The sequence below is a fragment of the Tiliqua scincoides genome, chromosome 8 (assembly GCF_035046505.1).
Source record: "Tiliqua scincoides isolate rTilSci1 chromosome 8, rTilSci1.hap2, whole genome shotgun sequence".
Classification (NCBI taxonomy): Eukaryota; Metazoa; Chordata; class Lepidosauria; order Squamata; family Scincidae; genus Tiliqua; species Tiliqua scincoides.
The window spans coordinates 52,387,617-52,413,711 of NC_089828.1; the positions used below are offsets into that span (position 1 = coordinate 52,387,617).

A 26,095-nucleotide genomic window follows, 5' to 3' on the forward strand; every position below is an offset into this window, starting at 1 on the left:
AGAGGCATGGGAAGTGAATTATTCATTTTTGAGTCACTGGAAGTTGGAAACGGAGTATGCCATCATGATTTGATATTCAGCTTACAAGGGAAGCCAAATCCACCACAATCAAGCTGCTTAAGAGGCCCAGTTTCTCCCCCCCACCTACAGATTAACCTTCTTGCTGTCAACACTTATGCAGCACCAGCTGTTAAGCTGAAAGGCAACAGCTAAACCTCTTCTTACTCCAGCTCGCAGAGCTGTTCCTATCTGTACTACTGAATCAATGTCAAGGCTCGTCAGCTAAATAGTCGAGAGCTACTGGGGGAAAAAAGCTTTAAAAACACAATTCCAGCCTTTATTTTTATTTTAAGGCAAGTCTATAGCTTCAAGTGATGACTATATCACTGCCATGATGATATATGAGTTTGGCCATAAAAGCAGAAGACTTATTTGACTAGGCTTAAGCCATTTCTGCCCAACATTGCAACAGGGACCAAATGTGTACACCTGTGGGCTGGGCAAAAATGGGTTAAATGGGTTTTCTGTAATTCTGCATTGGAATTGGACACCTGCTGCAAATTCTTTCAAGTCACTTTTTTTTTAATCCCATGCTTCTAGGCCTCATGGTAGTAAGTGGCAGAAGAGACCAAAAATAAGATCAAAAGAATCAGGAGCACAAATCAAGGCAGGAAATGGATTAGGACTACTGGCACTGAGGAAAGAAGCCCTCTACACAGTGTTACTTCAAATGTTCCCAAGCCAAGCTCTTGAACTAATAAAAGGTTCTGGGTCTGCCTCATATTAAAAACAGGCAGGGACACACACACACGCACACACACACACAACTCTGAGTACAGGTAGATGTGTGAGATGGTTAATAGCTGGACCAGCCTTACCAGCAGCTGGTTTCTGCATCCTCTTGCCTGGGCTGCTGAGAGACAGGGAAAAATAAGAACAAGCAAAACCAAAGCAATGAAGTTCAGTTCCTGAGCACAGCAAGGCAGTGCTGAGCCCGGAAAGAATCTTAACAACCCGCATTGAAAAACAAAACACAGCAACAGGGGCAGGCAGAGATTGCATATGAACCAGTTCTGAAAATAAGAATGTTACAACCAGATAGGGGAGGCCAAAGCTCTATCCAACCATTCTGTTCCTTATGGTGGCCAGGAGTTTCTAGTAAGCTTACAAACCAAGGTGCAATGGCATCAGCCTTGTTTAGCACCTGGTATTCAATGCAGCAGACTGTCTTTCAGCACAGATGTTCCACAGGGATCTCACAGCAAGTAACTCTTGCTGGAACTCCAGGAAAGGCCCAGTCTTTTGGTGCTTTTTAAGCCACCACCACCTCTTGAGGCAATTAATTCCATAAATACAGTCAGTTCTTTTTGTCCACTAGAGTTAGGTTCCTGGAGAACCTAGTGGATAGCAGATACTGAATCACTGAGCCCTACTGGGAAAAATGGGTTAGGTTCCAGGGGGCTCTTTTCACCCTATACTCTGTGAACTTTATCAATCTGAATTTAGCCTGAAGTATATGGGGATGGTTAATGGCGAGGGCTCATCTACATTTCCAACATCTGCTACTTTTCCTCTGTGCTGGGTATCCCTTGATGTGTTGAAGATTGCGGTGATGGTGACTTTTCTGTGCTGGCTATACCTCAGTTTGTCAAAGATTGCTGGCTCGAGGCCTCAGAGATCAGCAGTGGAGAAGGGGTTGCTTCACCTCTCCTCTTTCACCTCTCTCTTGGCTTGCCCCAGAGCAGCCCTCAGGTAGCCTTGCAGAGACCTCTCATCATCACCAGGGTTGTGAAGGTTCAGCTGGAGTCCCCGAGACTGTGCCCAAGATGGTGGGGCAAGTCTGGAAGTGGACACAAATGTGTCCGACAATTCTCCATGGGCCAATCAATATCAGTGCCTGTTTGATGCGACACCAGCACAGTATTAGTAGATAACAAGAACAGAGTTGCAGGAGAAATGACTGTTCTTCACACACTTGCTTTTGTGAATCCTGAACTTTCTGCTGGGTCCATTCCATTCCATGATCCCCAAGTTCTAACATGACAAAAGAAGAAAAAAAATGCAAGAAGTGGTAAAATAATTTTTTTTTTACAGTTTCAGTGACTGAATGCTCCAAGCCTTTTCTGAAACAATATAAGAAATTCTTTATTGAGAATCAGGAGATTTCACAGTATCAGTAAGAGTTTGTACACCGTTGCAAGTGAGTAAGTCAGGTTGTGTTTGTTTTTATAAAGGTTAATTCCTCAGGCTTTAAAAATGTTAGCACAATACCACAAAAACAAGAGCTCAAATCACAGCTATACCAACCATAGAATCATTTCAGAGGCAGCAAAGACAGCTACAGGAAGAAAACATACATTTTTAAAAAGGAACTCTCTTGCAAGATGCAGCTTTTCACAATATTCTTTCAGAGCTGGCCCATCCACGAGGCCAACTGAGGCCGTTGCCTTAGGCAATGGTTTGCCTGTCTCCACTGTTCATCTTCCTGCTCCTTTGATTCAACAATTAAAGGGGATTAGAGTGGAAGTGAATGACACTCTAGGTAGCTGAATATAAATACAAGAATGTAAGACTTGCCTCTCTTCCTGCTCTTTAGATTCAAAGAAGTGGGGAATGGAGCAAGAGAGGAAGGAAGAGTGGCAGAAGCCAACACACCCAGATAAAAATTGAGTGGCATTTGGGAAGGTCTTGGCCAGTCCTATCTGGTATTTTTATCACCCCCCAAAACCTGAACAGAATACAAACATTCAGAAAGTGTACATAAATTTAAGACTGTGATATAATCCCAGTTTAAAAGGAGAAAAAGTAGCACTATCCTTTTCACACCACAATTCCTTAACTAGTGTGCAGTTCATAAAAGATACCTATGTAACAAGCTTCATTTCATATACCCCTTTGCTACCTTGTGTTTTAGAACTTAAACCCCTCTCATCCCCAAAATAAGTTCCCAAATCCTGAAATGAAAGCCGGTTGGTCATTCTGAAGAATGTTATTAGATAATATGGTCCCAATCCAGAGTAAACTGGTCACACCGAAGTTCCTTTTAAATGAATTAGACTTATGTTAGGATTGGTCTATCCACGCAGCAGAAGATGGTGGCATTGAGGATAGGATTGTTCTACTTCAGAAAAAGTGTGCGGGAGGGCGATTCTTTTTGATGCTACGTACAAAGCTCCTTCGACCATCACCATAGCAAGATGAAAACTGGGTTAGAACATCACTATTTCATGTGTTAGATTTTTCCACTCAACTGTTTAAGGATTTTAGCACCTTATTCTACTACATGTGTACATCAGGACTGGTTGCAACAGTAATGGAAGGTACCGAAGGTCCATAGCTGACATCAGAGAAACCCACACAAGTTGCTCCCCACCACCCATAAGACAGTTAGCACAATGTTGCCAACTGTAGCACATGCTACAAGTTCAAGAGAAGCTTTCTACTGCCATAGCAGACAATGAAATGGCCTCTGAGATGCCCTCCCCAATCCTGAAGGGGCTGGACAAGAGCTGTGGGTCACAGAGGAGAGGCTACTGGCTCACTCAAACATTGTAAGAGGTACACATGAGGCCTTTTAATTTGCTCAGAGCCGTTTTGTAACAAGGCTAGATCCAAGGTTGATGTTTGGATTGCCCCCTCCCCCTTCCCACAGGCCAGCTCCAGGGCCCAGAGGCTCCTCAGCAGTGACCTCTGGTGTGTCCCTCCAATCTGTGTGGGCCTCCCTACCTCACTGTGGTACCACCTTGAAAGCTACACAGGGCACTCTGGGGAGAAATGACATGGCGAGCAGCAACAGCGATCATCTACAAAGTACTGAGATAGCTGCTGCCAGCCAAGATTTCAGGATCCCTGTACTGGTTATAACAGCAAAGGGATAGGACTCACCCAGCTGCCATTGGCTGGTTAGGCCCTATCCTTCCCAAGGAGCTAGAACAGGTAGCAGCAGTGACATCTCTTCCATCCCACCATGCTGGACCCTTGGCAGCTGTGCAAGGATATCTTATTCCAGTGCCACTCCTGATATTCCTGACCTTCCCTAGCTAAGCTACAACATGCATTTAGTCAACATGCTGGTTTGCTCCAAAATATTGACTGCATTCTTAAAAAACAAATGCTGAGAGGAAAGGAGATCAGGAAGAACAGCGTATTTCAGGAAACTGACAGAATACAGGGCTGTACATCTTTAAAATCCGCTGAGAGCCACCTGCGACCAAAGTGTGCACAGAGACAAATGGAAAGAAAACAATTCACATGGACAGGCTCCTCACAGTTCCATGGGTATGCATTTAGAAAACAAAATCAACACATACACACTTCAGCATGGAGCTTGCTTCTCTAAGAAAACAAACAAAACCAAAAAAGCTCAACACTATGAGAGAACCCAATACAGAAGACCTCTCCATTGCATTGGTGAACCTGTGTTCAATTAAAACGAGAAGCAGAACCTGTCACGGACAATGCAGCAAAGATGAAGCTGGGAAAATACCGTAACCTTGGATACCGTTTCCAAGGACACTGGGGCCCTTGGCTAACAGAATAGCAGCGGAGGGGATGGGTGAAGGCAACGCTGAGCTTTTTGAATGAGCGCAATGTTAACAGGACAAGCCGCTGCCTCTCCCTCCTCCCTGTGCAACCGCCTCTTTTCTCAGTGAAAAAGTGAAAGTGTTCATGTCACAAGGACAAAGAAAGGTGGCTGGGTTTCAAGAAATTCCTTTCTTTGGTAGAGATGGCGATGTTAATAATAGAACACGGCTGGCTATTTCCCGCCTTCCTGTACCTGTCGCAGGCCTCAACGCAGTCACAGTTCAATAAGCCTTGCCATAATTACACACTTGGCAATCTTGCCTCCTCTCCTCGCTCTTCTCTCTGTAGGCTCAAAGACACACTAGATCAACTGAGAAAAAATATTAGTGCAAAGAGTCAATGTGTTCCTTGGAATAGTCATCCAGCAGGGTGGCCCTGGTGCTGAACCATCAAGGCTTGTGGCTGAGGCTCCTGCAACTTCATGGGTCTTCAGGCTGGAGGTTTGATGGTGGATGTAGACATTCTCATGAAAGCTCTCCATTAATAAATCCATCTGCCTTTCCCAAAATAGACATTACAAACAGGGAAATTGAACCAATCCAGCACGCGTTTCAGACACCTTGCACACTTCCGCTTTAGCATGTTGGGTTTGCTGATGCCTGAACTCAGGAGGGCCAGCAGCTGCATGGCAGGAAGGCAGACGAAACTTTTCCCTTGAAAGCACTAGGCAGGACTATTGCACATTAGCAAATCACAAGTGCCCCATCACTTCCATGGCATGGACTCAAGCCTCAGGACACGTTCAGGAACCCAATGCTCATGTGGTCATATTTATGTCATAAGGGTGCAGTGGGCATAACTCCTCCTCAGGGCTGGCCCATCCAAGAGGCCAACTAAAATGGTCACCTCAGGCAACAGATTGGCAGGGGTACCCACTTCTGTCCACCCACTTGCCTCCACTGATCCTCCCACTGCCTGGACTGGAAAGGAATTGGGGGGCAGACCAGAAGCATGGAGGAAAAGAGCAGCTTAGGCTAGAGAGTCAGAAGAGCAGAAGCTGGCACATCACCAGGTAAGGGAGGGCAGCATTTGGCAAGCCACCTCAGGCTCCAGGAGGTCTTAGGCCAGCCCTACTCATCCTGCTTTGTGAGGAAAAGGCAAAATTATGGCCATTTCCAGTTGATTCTTATGGTCACTTACTCCTTGGGAGCTCATTCTTGCTTTACTTTGGGATGTGGTCAACTCACCACAAGGCAACTTTTTTTTCCATTTTCATGCATGTGTTGTCTGAATGAACCCTCGTGTAGTGAGAGACAATATTTAACACACCCAACCAAGCCAATTAAAATCAGGGTTTGAACTGGGACATGAAAACACCACCACACCCAACCATATGAGAAGATATCCAGACAACACAGTCACCATGCGAAACTGGTTGCATTGTGATAATTTTACTTCCCTGAAAAAAATGCTCCAGCACATTACAAAAGTGAAAATTCCATTCCAAAACATTTATTCAAATAAGCTTTGACAAGTTTGCCTGCTTACCTAGGATTCTGGCAGAAACAGGAAACATTTAAGCCTCTGAGGCCAGGATTCCTGGACCATGTAATCACAAGGTATTTAGTGAGTATGCCACCCACACCACTATTCTGGAAGCTATTGGACACTGCCAAAATTCTATGCCACTCTAAAGCAGTCCTGCAACTGCATAATAATGAACCTTGTCAATCATATCTCCAGTTTCTTCTCCATCTCAGTGAACTGAATCCTCAGTCAGGTAGGGGAAAGATGCATCCCCGAGGATGCTGGGAGAAACTCTTCAAAACATCACTAGACCAGGCAGCACTGAGATGGCACAGCAGTAGTCAGCTAAACATACATTTTAGGTCAACTGAGAACAGCATCAGGCTGCCAGCAGAAGGTGAATGCTAGGTAGGCCAGTCATGGAGAATAGAGTGCAAAGTACGCATTTGGGTAGCAGAAGGCAAAGCACGGGGGGAAGTGTCCATCTTGTGGTACAATTGCTAAAAAGGTTAAGACATTTATTCAAAGCTAAAAACATACTTCCTGCTATTCTAAATACAATTAAAAAGACTTGTTCAGATTTCAGTGCTATGGCTCAGGCTTGGAGGCTGTGCATTTAAAAATAAGAAGTTAACCAAAATGCTTCTTTTGCTCTATTGCAGCTGTGGCCATCATCCTAATCAAGCCACAACACAATACAAACTAGCTGATTTGCCCCAACTGCTCTATCAATATACTAGAAAAAGGGCTTCTCTTAGTGAGTGTTTGAGAAAAGAACAATTAAAGAAAATGACTTTAAGTTGGAGTGGCTCTCTTTGCAGCACAGCTACATATTGCAGGATCCCTTTAAAAGACAGCGCTTTTTATTACATGGCTACATCCCACCCCATTGCCACTTTCAGTTTTTATTCCATTCCGCCAGGTTGACATCTTATTCACAAAACATGGCCTGCCTGCTCTCCTAGGGACCTGCTTACACCCCAGACATTAAACTGGTTTTTAAAAGTGCCAGGGTTTTTTCTCTGCCTGCATCCCAGAAGGTGTGAACTATAATCCTGCATGAGGAGGCCTACCAGAAAATTGGGAGCTGGTAAACTCAGGAAGACCAGTTTAGAGGGTTCCTTTTCAGAGTGTGGGGGAAGAGAAAGGAGCGGGAGTTAATGGCTTTTAAAAGCTCATCACAGAGGTATGCAGGGTGAGGGAGAGGCAATTGTTTAAGAACTTAGTCTTGTTTAAAAAACGCAACAGCTCCAAAGACAAATTGAACTCCTTTCAGCTTTGCAATGCTAGAGGCTGCAGCCAAAATTTTCCCTTCTCTCTCTCTCCCCCTCCCCATTAAGGAACAGCGACTTACCACATCTGAAAGACAGTGCTAGCAAAATTCCACTCAAGAAATGCCATTCATGTCTCAGTGCAAGCAAAACAAAAAGCACCTCCCATCATTTTCAAATCCTCCTTGCAAAGTCCATCACAAGGAACCCACAAATAAATAATGGCCATTGCCCTCTGCAACAAGACAGTTAGCCTAAAACAGACATTTTATAAATAGCCTAGTCACTAGGTCAGAAGAGTTTTCACATTTGTTTGCTACCCCACCACCACCACGAGTCCTCCAACTCCTCATTCCAGTGTTTTGATTCCCATCAAGACCAAGACAACATTGGCGAGAGTCCTAAAGCAGGTCAGGCAAAATGAGGCCTGGGGGTTTAGGCTCCACACAGTTGATCCAGAAGTTGGCACAGCTTGCGTGGTACTGATGCCCTCCATAGGCAAGTTTGAAATTGTCAGTTTCTGAATTGAAGGCCTAGGGAGAGGGGAAAGAAAACAAAAAACAAGACACCAAATTAGAAACAATGGTAATGCTCCGACGTGCTCAGTGAGATCACTGCCACAGGGAAGGCCTGAGAGTCAGCACATATGCTCACATTGATGTCCTAAGCTCGCATTCATTTTTTAAAATGTGGCTTCTCTCAGGCTATCACCACAGAATTATCTACATAGATCTCTATATGTTAACAGCTGCTGGGAAAAGAGCAATGGATAGGTCCCAAATTTCAAAGTTTATAATCAACTATTTCATAGAAGTAGAAAGAGACAAGAGAGATCTTTTGCAGACATAATGCTGACTGCTCCTTAAGCACAGCTAAGAGATTAGGCTATGGCATCAAGCGCCCCTGTATTCCTTGCTAGTGAAGCACACCAGGAAACCCTAAAACACAGTAAAAACTGGCATCAGTAACAACCTACACATTGTTAGTGTTACCTCGGGTTCCCAGCTGAACTAAACTTTATAAATCCAGACTAAATGATTAATGATTGGTGCAGATGCAATGCTAAATCATACTTGATGGAAATTGGGTAAGAACTAAAAACAGAGAGAAGATACCCCCCAAGGCTGACTTCAGATTCATAAGCCACAGTTTGCAGAGATGCAACAGTACATGGCTACAGCTGTGACCAGCAATGTCTGGCTACAACCTCACCAGAAATTTGCATCAAGAAGGCAACACATCTAGTGCACACATTACAGTGGCCACAAGGATACCTACAAAGGCTGCCTCCTTACAGCACTTCCTTCTCATCCTGGCTACAACAACTGACAGGTGTTCACCAGCTGGCTGCTAAGTGTTCACTGGCTGGCTCAGATCAGGTGTGGTGAGACTCTAATACGTCAGTACCACAATGCAGTCTACTTGCAACCATTCTTCCTGACTGTGACAGAGGGAGAGGAGAAATTGCACAGCTCTCTCCGCTGGCTTGGCTGGGACCACTGCCATCTGAATGCTCACCTATGACCTCCTTCAGGGTCAGCCATGAGATGGCCTAAGATGGCCCCCTCAGGCAGCAGATTGGCAGGAGGCATTCTCTGCCCGCCCACCTGTCACTCCCTGGATACAAAAAAGGAAGGTGCCACCTGAGGTGCTCCTGTCCATCACTCACCTTTTCCTTTTTGAATCCCGGAAGCAGGAGAGGTGGCAGCAGCACGCATGCCATTTCAGGCACAGGGGTCTGGGCCAGCCCTGACCTCCTCAGGGACCAATTCATCTCACTACCAGGCAACTTGAAAGCTATGGTGCCTGAACTGGTTTGTTTTCTTTCATCTCTCCATCCCTACTGCATCATGTCTATTGGACTGTACAATTGTAGGCTGGGCCTATGTCACTTGTTAATCTGTATACAGTGCCTAGAAAATGTCAGGTGCATATAAACAAGCAGCATCATGGAATTTGTACATTACAGGCCTGCTGTGGAGGCCACCACATTACAGATGGTGTCCTCATATCAACTGTTAACACATCTTCTGGCTCCAAGTGATAGACTAGTGTAGGGGTGTACAAACATAAGGCCTAGGGGCCAGAGGTGGCCCGCGGAAGCTCTATCTGGTCCTCGCGCTCTCAGTTGCTGAGCAGTGCTGAGGGTCTGCTGAAAGGGCAGCCTACATGATAATTGGGCTCCCCATACCTTGAAAACATTTGCACATTTTTTCTGTCATTTGCAGCCAATGACTTTCTAAGTGAGATAAAGTGCTTATTTCTGGTTATGACCTGTTTAATGACAACACGTCCTGCCTAATGTCATCACTTTCGGCCCTCAGCAGGTATGAGGAATGCTGTTCATCCCACTGTATGAAATGAGTTTCACACCCCTGGAATAGTGGCACCAACTGCTTACTACTTAAACAGAACAATTTCCTACATTGATCAGCCATCCAAATATGGTCCATGAGTGCAATGTGTGAAACTGGTCACAGTTCTGTTTAGAACTGTGCTGGGTTGAATTGGGCCTTCCTGCATATCACAGTCCCATATTTTCTTTCTTTCTTTATATACTTCTGCCTCCTGATCCCCACCTGCCCTTCCAGCATGGTTCCCTATACACCAGCCTATGGTGTACAATGAGATACTGTTACTAACAGTCACACGGAAGCTATCAAGGGGTACTACACATTTCCACATGGAGGACCAGAATGCAGACACTTCCAGAATAAGGCAACACTGCCAGTGCTTCTTTGTAATACCATAACCACTATGCAGTGGCTCACTTTTACTTAGGAAGGAGGCCAGAAGTTACTCTTGTAGTTTAAATCAAAGTGCTTTGAGCGAAAACTTACTCCAGGAGTTTAAGCATAACCCATAAGAACATAAGAACAGCCCCACAGGATCAGGCCATAGGCCCATCTAGTCCAGCTTCCTGTATCTCACAGCGGCCCACCAAATGCCCTCCCTTGCATCTGGCCTTCTGACATAGCCCATTTCTAAAATCAGGAGGTTGCGCATACACATCATGGCTTGTACCCCCAAATGATTTGTTTTACAACACACATCTGTGTGACTCCATTATGGGCAACAGCAAACAAGCTGAAATGGACCCAAGGGGAGTATGATGTGGGCACTGGTAGCAACTCTCAGTTCAGGTATACACAAAGCCCAAGGTTAAATGAACAATGGCCAAGGATTGTAAGAAAACAGTTAGACGAAGTTTTGTTGCCAGCCTTCAAGGGCATTGAACAACTGCTGGAATGTTGCCCAAAGCACATTGGGGGAGGGTAGAAGCAAATGTTTTCTAATTGGCCTTAAGAAACAAGTCACAGCTATTTGGTCTTTCAGCCAGGGCAGATTACCAAACCTTGAGGCCTGTATATACATGCCCAAGGCAAGCTGCCTGCCTGATTTGAGAAATGATTTGCAACCATATAGAAAAGGTATAATGAGGCTGTAGGACATTGCCTTTAAAACAAATATTTTCTAGAAACTTAAAACTTTAAAAAGAAAAGAAAAAGTTTTTATAGCCCAAGCTTATTGCCCGCCTTGAAAGGATGGGATGTGTACAGAATCTCAGATGTATTTGTAAGACGTTGGGTCAACAGACTCTGTTTTGGCAGACCCCAAACCTCATTACCCAACAGCCACCTTCTCAGACACAACAGACTTGCAGGCACAAGACCATCGCCTTCTCCTGCACATAAACTAGAAGTCTGGCTGACACTTCCTCAGATCTGCTCCTTTGTTGACTGCTTTGATAAGTGGTGTTAAATCCTTTTGAAGTGGCTGAGATGATCCACTTCCCTGCAATTGCCCAGCACAACACCTGCCTTCCTGCAACCACGTGGATGCTGGCTTGAAGCCCACTAACCCCATTTCCTATGCATTCTCCCCTGCCCTTTCCAGCAGCAGGCAGGATCAGATCAAGACACCTGAGGCAGCACCTCATACTATCTCCCTTTACCCATACAGCGCCAGCATCTGTCTTTCTCCCTCTGGATTAGAAAAGGGCGAGAATGTATGGAGGAGAGGAGGCTCTAGTCTGCTACAATCTTCTCCCCCACTTCCTCTTCTACTTGCTCCCTCCCTCCTTTTCAAATCTAGAGAGCAGGAGCAGCAATGGAGGTCCCCACAATCTATCACCTTATGGACAGGCTGGCCCTGCCTATAGGAAGGGCAAGATTTGTTTGGTAACAGAAAAAGGGACATCTTGGGAAATTCATACAAGGATCTATGCAAGAACAACAAAATCAGGACACTTCTCTCAAGAAAACAGACTTCTAGAAGTCAATCCTTTTAAAATCTGAGATGCCTTTAGAGCAGGGGTGCTCACACTTTTTTGGCTCGAGAGCTACTTTGAAACCCAGCAAGGCCCGGAGATCTACCAGAGTTTTTTTTACAATGTTCGCGCCATCCCAACATATAACATTTATGTGTACAATGTATGTTGGTGTACCTTGAGCCCCACTGAGTATAACAGGCCTTACTCCTGAGTAGACATGCCTAGGATTAGGTTGTGAGGCTGCAATCCTAGCCACACTTACCTGGGAGTAAGCCCCATTGAGTACAATGGGCCTTACTCCCGGCGTTTCCTCCCAGAGGCACCTGAAGGGGGGGGGTTGGCACTCCGCGATCTACTCATTTTGCCTCGCGATCTACCGGTAGATCGCGATCCACCTATTGAGCACCCCTGCTTTAGAGTCTTAATGCCCATGCAGACCAAACACCCACAACACTTTCTGTTACAGATGTGCTAAAAGTGACTTTTAGAAGTGGACTATGACAACTAGAGTCTGCAACACTACAACACACACCAGCACAAAATGCAAAGCTATTTACAAGGTGACAGGCATGCCAACAGGACAAAAAGAAGGGAAGTGATTCCACTAAAAGTTAGTTGGTTAAATCAATAGGTTAGAGACAGGGTCACAAGAACTGTTAATAAATACAATGCAGAGTGATGGCAACAGTCACTGTTGCCATCTTGCACACATTTAGGAGAAAGAAAAAATGGGGGGGGGTTATGGGTTCGTACTTCTCTAGGATGTTCTTCTGCAGGTTTCTCTTCTTTCTGAAACAACGTTGAAATCAAAAAAGATCAACGAATTGTCAAAACACAGGAGCTCACTAGCAACAAAAAACCCTTCTGCTTAAACATTCTTTCTTCCACTTGCCGATTCTTTAAGGCAGGAGTGGCCAACCTTTCAACTTTGTGCAGAGGAGGGAATTTCAGCAGGTGCAGCACGCCGTCTCAGATGACAGGTTGCACCTGCTAAAATTCCCTCCTCTACACAACTGCTAAAGGTTCAGGAGCCCTAAAGCTGAAAGGGTGGTCACCCCTGCTTTAAGGGGCTCTCCTTTGCCCCACTGAAGATCATGCTCTCAAGATTGCCAAGTCTGCCCTCCTGCTGTCTTGGCACTCCATGCATCCATCATAAGCTAGTTCTGGGTACCCGTGTCTAAAAGGGTCCACCTTGGGTACTCTCAGCAGGTGTTAAGGAAAGAGCAAAGCCTTTCTTGTTTGGGGATGCAACTTCAGAAATTGTTCTGTTCAAATCAAACAAGTTGTATAAATTAGCCACAGGCATAACTGGAAATTTAAAATAGAGGAATGACCTATATGAAGCGGGATCTGTTTCTTTCCAGCATCACAGAATAGAGTGAGCTGTATATAGTTCCGTGTCTGGATTTTGATAGAGTCCCATTGCTTCTTTGCACAAATATTCTTAAGTGAACAATTCTATAGAAAGCAAGATAAAGAGAGAACCATCCAAGTTGTATGAAAAATTTGCATCACGTATGGGAAGCAAGCTGTTAAAATGACATTGGAGCTGGTACACCCACATACATAGCTGCTGTTGCTGTGTCGGTCCATTCAGGTTCCTTCACTGGGACGTGGATTGCTGATCACACAAAGCTTTGAATTTGTGCTCTACTGCCCCCTTGTGTTGAGACATTTACAACTACAGATCAAAGAGGGCTGGGATGTTCCCTCTGCGCACACAATTTGTTTCCCCCAACCTGACAGATGCATCTGGGTCAGGCTAGGGTGACTATCAGCGTTTCTTTATTATTCCTGTGTTTATCATGTGCATTTTGAACACTAAAGGACTCTCTCAGGGTAGTTAACAAAATTAAATAAGAACACAACAATTAAAAACATCCATAAATAGATTACCCAGTTGCAACCCATTGAGAACTGCAGAGCATTAAGAAATATTTTTTTGACCCTGTGCGCCTGCCAGCTATTCCCGGGTCTTGTTTTTTGCTTATCCGAGGAACTCCTCCTGTCCAGTCTGCTGGCTCTCTAGGTTGCCTACAGTCCACATTCAAGAAAGGACCATTGTGCAGAAGCATCATGTAATCTGCTGGGTGGCAGAAAGAACTCAGACCCACCTACTTGACAGTCTTCAGCTGATTCAATGAGATTGTTGAATACATTAGATGAATGTTAATATTAGTGAGAGTAAATGCAGCAAAACCACTCACGCTAAAAGCAAAGAAGACAGAGAAAAAGACCATTCTACTTACTTTGCTTCTAGAATCTACATTTAATAGACACACCCCACAAGCCAGAACTTGGGCATTTTTAATTCCTGGACGAAGCATACAAGAAGAGAAATCCAAAGAGTTTTCATCAGGCTGTAGGAATAAGGGCAGAAAAACAGTATTTTTCATCTGAAGTTAGTGTACCACTTGAAAAGGGTCTCTTTATGATAACTCAGTGAAGGCTTTCACGCAATATGCAGATGAACTTGATCGCATAAGGGGTGGCAACAGCCAGTACCTTAAATGGCTTTTTAAAAAATGGCAAATTCATGGAGAAGGGGTTGAATCGAGCTCTTAAATGGAGCCTCTATGTTCATAGGCAGCATGCCACCAAATGTTAATTGTTGGAGAGGAACAGCAGGAGAGGGATGCTGCCTTTCCGCCCTGCTTGTGGATATCCCAGAGGCATCTGGCTGGTCACTGTAGGAAACAGAATGCTGGACTAGATGGATCTGGGGTCTGATTCAACAGAGGAATTCTGATGAGCAAAACTCTTAATAAAGAGACAAAGCAGTTGTCATAAGGCCTTACCATTAAAGCAGCCAGGGACATGAAACCTATCAGGTTGTTCCAAACTTTATCAATGTCCTTCAGCCGCTGCTGGAGTTTCTCACTACAGACCGCTGTTGCTTTGATGCCTAATTCAACCCGTTTTGTTACCCGATAAACCTCAACGACCCCTATTAGGGTTCAAAGAAGAGAACAAGGGAGTCATCAACTCTCAAATGGAGAACAGAACTCCAAAAGATTTTGGGCGGAGGCCATTCAGCTTCATAGAATGCATATAGTCTGCTTTTCTGCATCACAGGCAACATTAAAAATTTGTTAACTTCACAGCCTTGTTCCACGGATGTGCCATGATGACTTGTCCCAATGAGGCACATGACATCATAGTGCCCTGTGACCTGGAAGTGATGTCACTTCTGGTTCACCTCTGCACATGACCCCTCCAGTCACGTCTGGAGATGTTCCACAGGCCAGGGAGGCCATGTGTGGCCTCTATGGCCCTTAGAAGGCCTTCCAAGAGTTGGAGAGGCCACACACAAACTTTCAGGCCCTAAGAACACAGTTGCACGGGGGGGGGGGGTTAGGATCAAGTGAGGCAGACTGCCAACAATGACCACATGTTCCTATCTTGTTCGCAGGTTGTAACGTTGCAACCCTTGATGTTTGGGGATGGATGAAGTTATTTATTGTCATTTCAATAGTGGTTCCTGTGTACAGAGTAGAAAGACCTGCTCCAAGGAGTACAAATGTAGATACTGATACCATTTGGAGGGTGGGGGTGGAGGAGAGAAGGGAGATGAATATAGAGGTTTTAGTTACATACACTTAAAAGTATATACAACTGGGAATTATGACCAGCATGGTGCCAAACTCTTCTCAGAAAAGATGGGCTTTAAGAAGGAATTTGAAGTGAGATCAGAGGCATCATGCAGGTATTCCTGGAGACAGTTCCAGGCACAAGAGGAAGCAAGGACAGACTCATTTGAGAGTAAAACATCTTTGGAAAGTTGGGAGGGGGTGAGAGTTGGAGAAGCGAATGTCACAGGCAGAAGTGCAGTGAGATGCAAGAATTGAGAGGCAGGGGGGACAATGATAAGGACAAGGAGCTTCTGCTGAACCTGGGGGTAGACTCATATTTTCTGGCTTTATCTGTGCTGCAAGACAGTAAGGCATCCCCACATTTTATCAGCAGCTGGACGACTCTTTTAATCTCTCAGTACTGAAATGAAGCGTGGACGTGAAAGAACAAAGTAATGGTGATCATTTTGACTCAAAAAGTAATAGAAGAAAGCAATCTGAAAAACTGCCATGAATTTTTTGGCTGGGTCATAGTTTGGTCAAGTCCTAAAATTGTTTCAGAGAAACACTGCAGGTGTGGACTTCCTGCAATATGCTGTGATATCACAGTTTTGATCTGAAAAACTGCATTGATCAGGCTGTTAACATTTCCTGAACCTTTTGTACTCATTTGCCAGAACAATAAAAACTTATATTAATGAAATACAGTAAAATGAAAACATACCTAATAAATATTCCATGCCTTGAACTGACTGAATTACTTCTGTGCACACGGATGAACTACTGATTCCATTCAGGGTGTCATTTGCCTTCTTGATAATCTAAACAGGAGACATTTATTTTTTTCCTGCACTCAAAGCCTAATTTCACAACTTTTGTTGTGCAAACACAAACCAATAGAGTCAAAAACTGCTTCAACTATCAATTCTTTCCCTTTTCTTCTGCCGTCTGCCCCCCTTTTATTTAAAGAGACACATGTATATTTATCTATATGTTCATGCTTCAACTTAAAAAATTCCTGCTAACATTTTAAGAACTGTTACAAAATTGGTATGTGCACATGCAGCAGTGACATCACAGGCATTTGCCAACTGGCACAGTTCATAGCTGGCCTTCGCTCTTACAAACTGAAACATCTCAAAAAGCTGCAAAAGTCAGGAGATGAAAAGGTACATCCAAAATGAATTTGGGGAGGATGCTTCCAAACAGCTCTCGCTGCTCCACAAATATTATGTCTGCCTTCCAACATCTCAAGATGCCGGGTAAAGCAACAGACACAAAGAAGAGGCCCTTATTTTGCTAAAAGGTGGTATACTTACTTGGAGGGCACTTTCCAAGCATCTCTGCCATTCATAGGCATACCTCTCACTTTCCTAGATGGAAAAAAACATTCAGAAAATTTTACAGGGCTCCAAAAAGAAAGCAGTAAGTTTCTTGCTTATCAGAACTGCTTCACATACAGTAAGTATCTTTTCCTAAAAACAACAACAAACAACACCCAATAAATAACATTTTTCCAATAAATATCAGGCAACCAAAAGCACAGAAAGTTGTGACTTTGACTTGAACCCTTGCAAGGACTAAGGAGAGGCACACAGACCATAGACTTCACTGTCCAGATCACACTGGTTAAGAGTTTGAACCAACAGGGAGGCAAGCTCCATGGTACTGTATAGTAGCAATGAAAGCAGCACCATCTGTACACCAAAGGATTTACCTACATATTTAACAAAATTGAGTGGAAGAGTTCTTTTGGGACTCTGACACTCCAAGACTGTGGGTGGGGGAATCTCAAGTGGAAAAGCTTATCCATCCCCTTGCATGTAAAAACTATCAAGCTGGAGAAAGACAGACAGAGACAAGATCATCTCTCCCCCTCCCCCCCACTCTCAAAAAAATTACCCCCATAGATGAAGTTTTAACATCGAGCAGCATAACCCATATGCAATTCAAAAGTGGTACAGTCTAGGACTATGTGCTCCTTCATGGCTTGATTGCAAAAGCTGCCTAAAAGCACTTAATTCATCTTGGCATTACTACTCACTTCCACCTCCCCTGTAAGATCTTTGTATTTGTCTCTGATGATGGGTAGGGCAGGTTTCTCACTGAGAGTGTTTGATCGATCTCTAAATGGCTGCTCCAGAGGTGGCAAAGGTGAGGAGCGATTTATCTCTCTGTCTCCCAGGCTCAGACTCCGTTTGTGAGATCCTGGAAGGAAAGACATGCATGAAAGTTACAACTGTATGTGTGTCTCACTTCCTGTATAAATCCAAAAGCCAAAAAATGGTTACTGGGAATAGAATTTAGCTTAACTAATAAATGTTTTAAACTTGTTAACTTAATGGAAGCAAAATCATTTATGCTAACAGAATGTTAGTTTGATCAGGTGACTGCCCTATTTGGCTGAGAAGGCCCTCTTGGGTCATTCCATAGATGAAACCAAAAAGCATCCTAGACTCCAACCCCCCCCCCCCATCCAGGTGCGTCTGACAAACAAGTACAACCAACCAAAGATATGGGCACTCACCTTGAACAGAGAGGTCAAAGGTTGCAAGCTCGTTCTTTATCATTTCTTCACTTGATTTCATTTTTCCTTGGGAAGTGGCCAGTAAGAAATCAAACTTGCTGATTTTTGGCTTCTTGCTTTGAAACTCTCCAAAGTCATCTGTGCCTTCTTTAGTCACTTCCATGAAGATGGCAGCAGAGGCAGCTTCCTGGGTTGCACCTAACGCTGGATCACCATGCACCTCTGCTGATGGCCTTGCAAATTCCCCAAAATCTTCAATGTCATCGTCGCTTTGATCTACAGAATGAAGTTCAGAATCCTTGAAGTTAGCAAAGGGTGAAAACTTTACATCCTGAAGAGCATCCTCGCTGGCAAAGGTTGTTACTTTGGAAACAGTGGTCATGGTGATGTTCTCTGAGCTTCCAAACAAAGTCTCTTTTTTCTGAAGGACAGAGGTAGCCAAGGAGGATCCAGTTCCTGGGGGAAGAGGGAAGGAGGAAGGCTTCTTGCTCTGATAGGTGTCGTCTTTATCAGACCAGTCGTAGCTTGGGAAGCTGTTCAAAGCAGAGCCATTGCTGTAACTTCCAAAGGGGACAAATTTGAAGTCATCAAGATCTGAAAAAAACAGAATAAAATGCAACAGTTAGAACAATGATGGTCAACATTATGGGCTAATGTGCCACCAGCCAAGTGCAAAGACTGGGATAATATCACTCAAACGAGTACAGATCTAGAACATCTCAAAAACCACCTTCTCCCATACAAACCTGCTTGGGCATCTGGGTCACAGACAGAAGACGCAGAGCCTTTTCTGCTACGGCACCAAGAATGGCTTCTTAAGCAACATCTGCCTAGTTCCATTTCTGCTTACCTTTCAGGAAGCAGCTGAGATACCTGCCCCCACTCATTCTTACCTGCGTAATGAGGTCATTTTCAGAGTGGGTGCCTTCTTCTGGGTGACTCTGCCTTTGGAGGCAAAACAGAGAGCAACTGTGGCGAGGGCTCTCTCAGTTGTGGCATTCTGCTTATGGAATTCTCTCCCCACAAAGGTTTCCCCTGGCATCTATACTATTGGCCTTCTAGCATCAGGCCCTTTTATACTGCCAGGTCTTTTAGAAACAGTTTTTAACAGCTGTGGCTAAATATGCTAAACTTTCCTATCAATTATTCTTATTAGAAAAGCAGCTTAAAAATATTGTCAACAACTAACCACCCTGCTTTCCAGTGAGCTTTCTTGAACACTGCCACTCAAGACTGTGTTAGGCTGCTACTGTTTTATAATGGTTGACTGGCTGTGAATGTTTGTACACAATTTAAAATTTGGGGATAAATGTTTAGTTTGATAATTTGAACAGAAAACATGGGGTATAAAATGCCTGAGATGAAATTTGAATGATTATGGAGACTTTGGGTTGGTTTTGCTTCTGCTCCAATGAGAAAGGAACAGGAGGCGACAACAGGAGGCTCCCTGCTAGAGATACAAACCTGACTTTCAGTGATAGTCAGAACTGTATGTAAACTTTGACAGACACAAACAAAATTCTATTCCAAGAAAAAATGAATTTTGCAACCTGCAGAAATTATGTAAGAGAGTAAAATCTATACCATCTTTTTGCACAATTTTTCTGCAGTGTTTGATCCCTTGCATAATTTCTTCTCGTCTTTCTAATCATGGGGAGGTTATCTAAGTGGACTCTCCCACAGCTCCCAATCCCTGAAAAATCTTATCTAGCCACCCCTCCCTACCTCCTGAGATTCCAGCTAGCATTGGCCACACACGTCTAGTTGCATCTTTGCAACCAAAAGAACTAGAAACTAGTTCCCACCCCCTCAAAAAACCCGGAATTCCCAAACAAGGTGAATTCTTCACGCAATATTGCATCTCTGCCTTTTGCAATCTTGTGGCATCACAGCATACCTACTACACAGTCAGGTCAACGGGTCACCCAGCACCTGCAGGAATGCTTCAGTCCCTGCTGCTTATGGCACCCATATCACTAACTGGGCAATGCATATGCCAGCTTTCTAAGGACAGTGACTAAGAAACTGAGCCACAAATCAAGTTCCTGATTTGAATCTTGTCCCTGTCATAAACTCAACAGCTACTCCCACAAAGCCTCCATCTTCCCATCTACAATATGCGGATAATACTTACCTACCTTACAGGATCCTTGGAAGGACTTCAACAAAATATGTGAATAGTATACAAATGTTAGTTATTATTTAATATGCAGAATCCCTGAAGCTGGGATCTAGCTGGCTATTCTAAGACACAATAATCAGCTATTCAGAAATACATTTTGCATGGAACCATTGACTGAATACCAATAAAAGGGACGTGTACATGGCATACATACAGGTTTCACCGGCAGATTCTCCCCTTCAGGAACATGTCAAGCCCCTTTTCTTAATTCTCAAGTTACTTTTTTAATTTTAAAGACAATCCTTCATTGTTCACTTAAGAAGATATAAGAGAAAACTTGCAGTGACATTTTAGTTGCTCAAAAAAATATTAAACCTCTTCACACCTTCCATTTCTTCTCGCCAGTAACTGCAAATGCACTGAGACAAATGGCCCTTGGCTCTTCCATTTTTCCTCTTTAAAAATTACCATTAAATTTCATTTAACATTTCAGGTTAAGAAGCCAGAGACAAGCACTACAAACAGGGATTTCTCCGAGTATGTGTCTTGGAAAGTTAGAGGGAAAATAAAACCATCCCACCCTTGAAAACACAGTACGAAAGCATTGACACTCACCTGATCATTAGGTGGCTCATGCAAACACACAGACAGTTCACTTCCTCTAAAAGCCATCAATGGAAAAAACCTGGATAGTAATTGACTTTCTGTCTGCTTATATTGTTTCCTCATTTCAGAGCTTTTTTTTAAAGTTCAGACTTGGATGCAAAATGACAGCCAGAGGACATCCTTTTTTTGTTGTTTTACAAGTGCCTGGGACAAATGTCTTCCCTTCCGCACGCTTGACATTTGTTTTCCAGGCATTAACAGCTGTCAATCTGAATTAAAATCTAAAACCACTGCTCAGGCCCATTGTATTTACCCTCTGAGGAGCCACTGTAGCATAGTGTACAAAATGGCTGGCCTAGATCCAAAAGATTTGGGTTCAAATCCCTGCTCAGCCATAAAGCATGGAGATCGGTTTGAGATAATTTCTTTAAAATATTATATTTAAGAATCATTTTTAAAAATTCAGTGTTTATTTTGCCACTTTCCCCCATAATTTTTTTCTTCATATTCTACACTTAATTCTCACCTTTCTTCTCTCACGGAGCTCAGAGTAGTATACGTGAGACTCCCATGCCATCTCCCATTCAGGCACTTACCAGACCTAGACTGGCTTAGCTTCAGTAAGGTGGCTGCATCATGCTCTCTTTAGGCCATGCCCTGGCATCCCAGAGATAACTCCCGTAAAAACTCCCGTAAATTCATCTTCCTGCAGTTCTCTGAAGTGCACTACTTAGTCACTGATGTCACTAACAATCAACCTGCACACTCAAAATCTCTCAGTCAGTCAATAGGATTGTTCACACATTCTGTGCCCAGGTACAGAATATCTGAGCCTGGGTACATGTTTCTCTGTCTGCATGACAGGCCTGGGCACTGGAACCCATAAAAATCCAGTGAACAGAATCCAGGGACAGGTCTAACTGGATTATTATTATTGTATGAATAACCACACCCAGGTACAGACTAAAAAATAGAATGTGCAAACAGCTTTACTGAACTTCACCATGCTGGCTTTAGCTATCACCGCAGGAACAAGAACAAAATATACATGGCGGCTATAGGTGTGTGCCCCACACTTCCCTTCCAAGTGAATGATTTTGAATGCAGAATCTTTACCATATAGTTCAGAGCAAATGCCAATGACTAGGTTGAAACCAAGTGCATGGTGGCCAGTTATGGTCAGCCAGGGCATCTTTAAGAAACCACATTCTTCTGCTAACATGGCAACTCCACTACTGAACTCTGCAGCTTTGGATGAGATTCAGAACGTTTCCTGTCAGGCAAAGATATAAAGGAAGAATTGACAGGGAAAATATCTGCACAATTCTGCCTGAAAACCTGACACAAGGCAGTTCAGCTGACTATAACAGTGTGTTTGCTCAAGGTAGGGTGAATTACGCCTTGTTAAAACGCCTGGATGCAAGCTACAGTCTTCAGCTGTGACAAAATAATTGCAATGGAATTGCCATCTCTAAAAAAAGAAAATGAGATTTCACACTCCTACAATACTCTCCCTTCACAACTTTATGAACTCCACAAAATGTTCAGGACATAAAGAAGCACATCAGAAGCAATCATGGTCTCTTTTTGGACATATGTGAAGCTACCTGGTCCATCAGGCTCAGTACTGTCTAACACTGACTGGCAGTGGCTCTCCAGGTTTCAGATTGGGATGTTGGGGGTGGGGTGGGGGCTTTCCCAGCCTTATCTGGAGATGCTGTCAGGAATTAAGCCTGCATGTGAAGGAGGTTCTTTGCCACCAACTTACAAAACCTCTCAGCTCTTTTTGTCATGGGGACTAGGAGGCAAGACTATGTGCCTGTGGGAATTCTGAAAAAGTAGCACACTACAGGCTGGATCAGGAGTGCCCAACCCTGGCCCTGGGGCCACTTGCGGCCCTCGAGGACTCCCAATCCGTCCCACGGGAAGCCCCCAGTTGAGTCTCTGCCCCTCCATGGACTTGCTGGAGCCCGCACTGGCCCTGACACAACTGCTCTCAGCGCGATGGCCAACAGTTTGACCTCTCGCATGAGCTGTGGGACGAGGGTTCCTCCACTGCTTGTTGCTTCATGTCTGTGATACAGCAGTGGCAGTAAAGGAAAGGCCGGCCTTGCTTTGTGCAAGGCCTTTTATAGGCCTTGAGCTATTGCAAGACCTTCATTCATTCATATAAGTCCCATCTCTAATATATTCTTTTATGTACATTTATTCAAATCTGAAATTTAAATTAATTCTTTCCTCCCCCCCCCCCCGGCTTCCAACTTTAGTGTCAGAGAGATGATGTGGCCCTCCTGCCAAAAAGTTTGGACACCCCTGGGCTAGATCAACTAAGCTTGATTGGCTCTATGTCACTGAATACCACTTGCAAGGGAGCAACGAAAGGAGAGAATTGTGTCTTCTCACCTGCTTGTGAATTTGGCTTCTGAGATGCAACTGAGGGGCCAATGTGGGAAATAGAAGGCTGGACTAGATGGGCCTTTGGTCTCATCCCAGTGGGGGTTCTCTTATGTTCTTAGATAGAATGGTGGACATGCCTGCATGTTCCCTCCCTCCTTACCTCCTGGGCTCTGCTGTGGAGCCACAAAATCAACAACCTGATTTGCTTAAGCTGAGGCACCACAACTTATGCATAACTTAAAACTGGAGCACTTCAAACCCTTGTTTAACATTCTAGCTCATAAATCTGAATTAAACCATTAGTTTCTCTAGCTCTTGCCTTTGGGTGGCTGGGGAGATAACCTTCTGCATATTGAAAAATTATTTTCTCCACCATTTAGACCACCTACAAGCCTCCAATGGCTAGCACAGGTGTGTCTGGAAAAACAGGATAGGAAATATTCTTGTGGTTTATGGGGATTAGGCCAGGACTGGTTTTATATTAATTATACAGGGGTGTAAAACATAAAACGCACAGGCCTGATCTGGCCTGCAGAAGCTCTTTATCTGGACTCTCTTAGTACCAGTCTTTCAGTAGTGCCACTTCTGCTGAGGCTCTGGGAGGGAGAGATGGAAGGAGGCCTGAAAAGGCAAGGAACACTAGAAGGGAAGGAATAGACCAAGACAGCTGAAAGAGGGAGACACTGCCAAGGTGCTGGGAGAGTCCAATCATCACACAGGCTACCTTTTCAGCAGCACAGCTTCTGCTGAGGTGTCACTTTGCAGGGCACCTTTTATCTGCTGAGTTGCAAAGTGATGCTTTGGCAGAAGTGGTGTGGCTGAAAGGGTAGCCCATGTGATTACTGGGTTCTCCTGTATCTTGAAAATGTGATCAAGATCTGCATATTATCTCTTCTGGCACCTGAAGCAAACGAATTCCTGCCTGAGAACAGTGTCATCATCTGCTTAATGTCATTTCCTACTTAATGATGTCAATTCCAGCCCTCGGCAGGCACCATGAACGCTATTTGATCCACTGAATGAAACAAGTTATACTGTACTATACTATACATTAACTGCATATCAATACTGTAACTAACTGAAACCATTGCATATGCTGCCCCCATTTGACAATACCTCCATCTTGTTCCAATGTCAACACTGTTAAGTACTTTGGGGTAGGGACCTGTCTTTTTCACCCCGTGTAAAATACTGTACCATGTACAATGATGGCACTTTGTTAAGTGTGATATCTGGACCAAGCTGTTCCCCATGACCTAGACTAGAGCCTTGGTGTGTGGTACACTTGCAGTCCAAGGTACCAAGATTGTTAGGGACAAGAACTGAAAACAAACTGGAGATACACTTCTAAAAGGATGAACTACTAGGAAGTTGAAATTTTGCACACCTGGAACTCAAGACACACTGATGATTAGAAAAGTCTGAGAACAGGACACGTAAGTCTCATTCTAGAAACTTAGAGGAAGTGTTGTAGCCCAAGGTACAAGGTTAAGGTACTTCCAGGCTGTCCCAAAAGCTGAAACAGTACACACTTTGCCCAAGATAGACTACTAGATAAGTCTGAAACACAACATTTTTGTGCTTAGCAGTTTTCAAGGGACAAAATTTCTCACAACAGAGGCCAGCACAAAGCAAGCCAAACCAAGGCAACATGGCACCAGAGGATTAACAGTGGGAGCTCAGTTATTTCCTTGGGCTTTGATATAAAACTGGACATTTCATATCAAAGCGAGAAACATTTTTCATACTTTCAGAATCTAAGCTTAGATTACTAGTTGTCACATCTATTTTTATGCCAACTGTGTACAAAAGAAGATAAAGAGGAAAATCTTACACGATTAGCTAAACATAACAGGAAGCTGAAGAAGAAACAAGTGACAGTATTAATATACAGAATTAGAACATTAGTACATCTTGGTCAGTATTGTCTATACTGACTGGTAATGGTTCTCTTTGGATTCAGGTAGGGATCTTTCCTAGTCCTACCCAGATATAGCAGGGGTTGACCCTGGGACCTTCCATCTGCTTTACATACACTCTAGCTATAGCATTTCAAACACACAAAGAGGTGGCCACACATTGCGCACTCCATGCATCATGAATGTAACGTTAAGGTAACAACATCAGGATGAGGCTATTGTAGAAACTTCCCCACTCCTATCTTCTCTCAGTTGCAGGTGACAACACTGCAGAAGGCATTCATCTTGTACACCAACTGCAACAGAAATCTAGCTTCTGTGAGAGAGACACAAAATATACCAAACCAAATATGCAAGTCAGCAACACCTCAATGCAAACTTTGAAACTGGAGAATCAGAACCAAACTATCCAGATGCAATCTCGATTAAGTGAATCTTGGATAGCAGGGTCAGATGAGACTCTGACCTGTGCAGCTTGTAGCCAGACAGGGTCCTCATATTCCCCATTACAGCCATTAATCATAAAGGCAACTGGCCAACTGTGTGACAGAATGTATTAGAAGACACTATTGGACTGGTTCAGACTTATTGGTACCTCAGGCATGAACATTCTGGAAGCATACAAGATTGCTGCAAGGTACCAAGTCTAGCACTAAGCACAGAGAAGTGCCATTTGTGGTGTTCAAGCGATGCTGTTTTGCCTGGTCATGGATGCTCAAAACAGGGTCACCAAAATCAGACGAAATGATGTAAATATGGAGATCATGCTTTCATATGGGGGCAGTAGGTTTTACAAGGAAAACATCTGCATGAATGCCACGAGGCAGTGTTCTTAGCACACTTCTGAGGAGCTCACATTTGAGGGTCTCCAGTAGGTCTGAAACAAACTCATTGTCATTGTGAGGAACCAGGGACTGTAGCAGTGGATGCATGCATTTTATTTTCCGCATCATTTGCATAGCTTGCCATAAAAGAAAGCTGACTGCCTACTGTGAAACAGCACCACCAGACTAGTTGGCAAGATGGGGAACTGCATTTATCAACTCAGCAGGCATAACTGATACAAGAGTCCAACAGGCCTCCACTTTGCCCTAGAAAGCTCCTAGCACTGGCCTGGCTCCTCACCAATTTGTTTCTGAGGAACAGACCAAGCTCTTGGACTGCCCATTGCTGTATATGTGGAGGACTGACTGAATGCTTCCTGGCTCACCTATAGAACCAACCCAGTCCTGGCAGCGACGAAAGAAAGAAAGAAAGAAAGAAAGAAAGAAAGAAAGAAAGAAAGAAAGAAAGAAAGAAAGAAAGAAAGAAAGAAAGAAAGAAAGAAAGAAAGAAAGAAAGAAAGAAAGAAAGAAAG

At 43.9% G+C, this 26,095-nt stretch overlaps 1 protein-coding gene across 7 annotated transcripts in view; it reads right to left on the reverse strand.

The window, feature by feature from the left end:
- Window positions 1-5,956: 5,956 nt before the first annotated feature.
- The window catches only part of SYNRG (synergin gamma), a 62,277-nt gene continuing 42,138 nt past the window's right edge, over window positions 5,957-26,095 (reverse strand). For 4 of the 7 annotated variants that reach the window (XM_066635169.1, XM_066635167.1, XM_066635163.1 and 1 more), the window contains 8 exons: window positions 17,695-18,288; window positions 17,212-17,375; window positions 16,487-16,540; window positions 15,892-15,988; window positions 14,394-14,542; window positions 13,845-13,955; window positions 12,349-12,384; window positions 5,957-7,855 (listed from right to left, as the gene is read on the reverse strand). In XM_066635169.1, the coding sequence (XP_066491266.1) occupies window positions 7,724-7,855; window positions 12,349-12,384; window positions 13,845-13,955; window positions 14,394-14,542; window positions 15,892-15,988; window positions 16,487-16,540; window positions 17,212-17,375; window positions 17,695-18,288 (1,337 nt within the window). In that variant the 3' untranslated portion in view covers window positions 5,957-7,723. Of the gene's footprint in view, window positions 7,856-12,348; window positions 12,385-13,844; window positions 13,956-14,393; window positions 14,543-15,891; window positions 15,989-16,486; window positions 16,541-17,211; window positions 17,376-17,694; window positions 18,289-26,095 lie in introns of those variants that run through there. The other 3 variants (XM_066635170.1, XM_066635164.1, XM_066635168.1) reach the window with 2 other exon arrangements.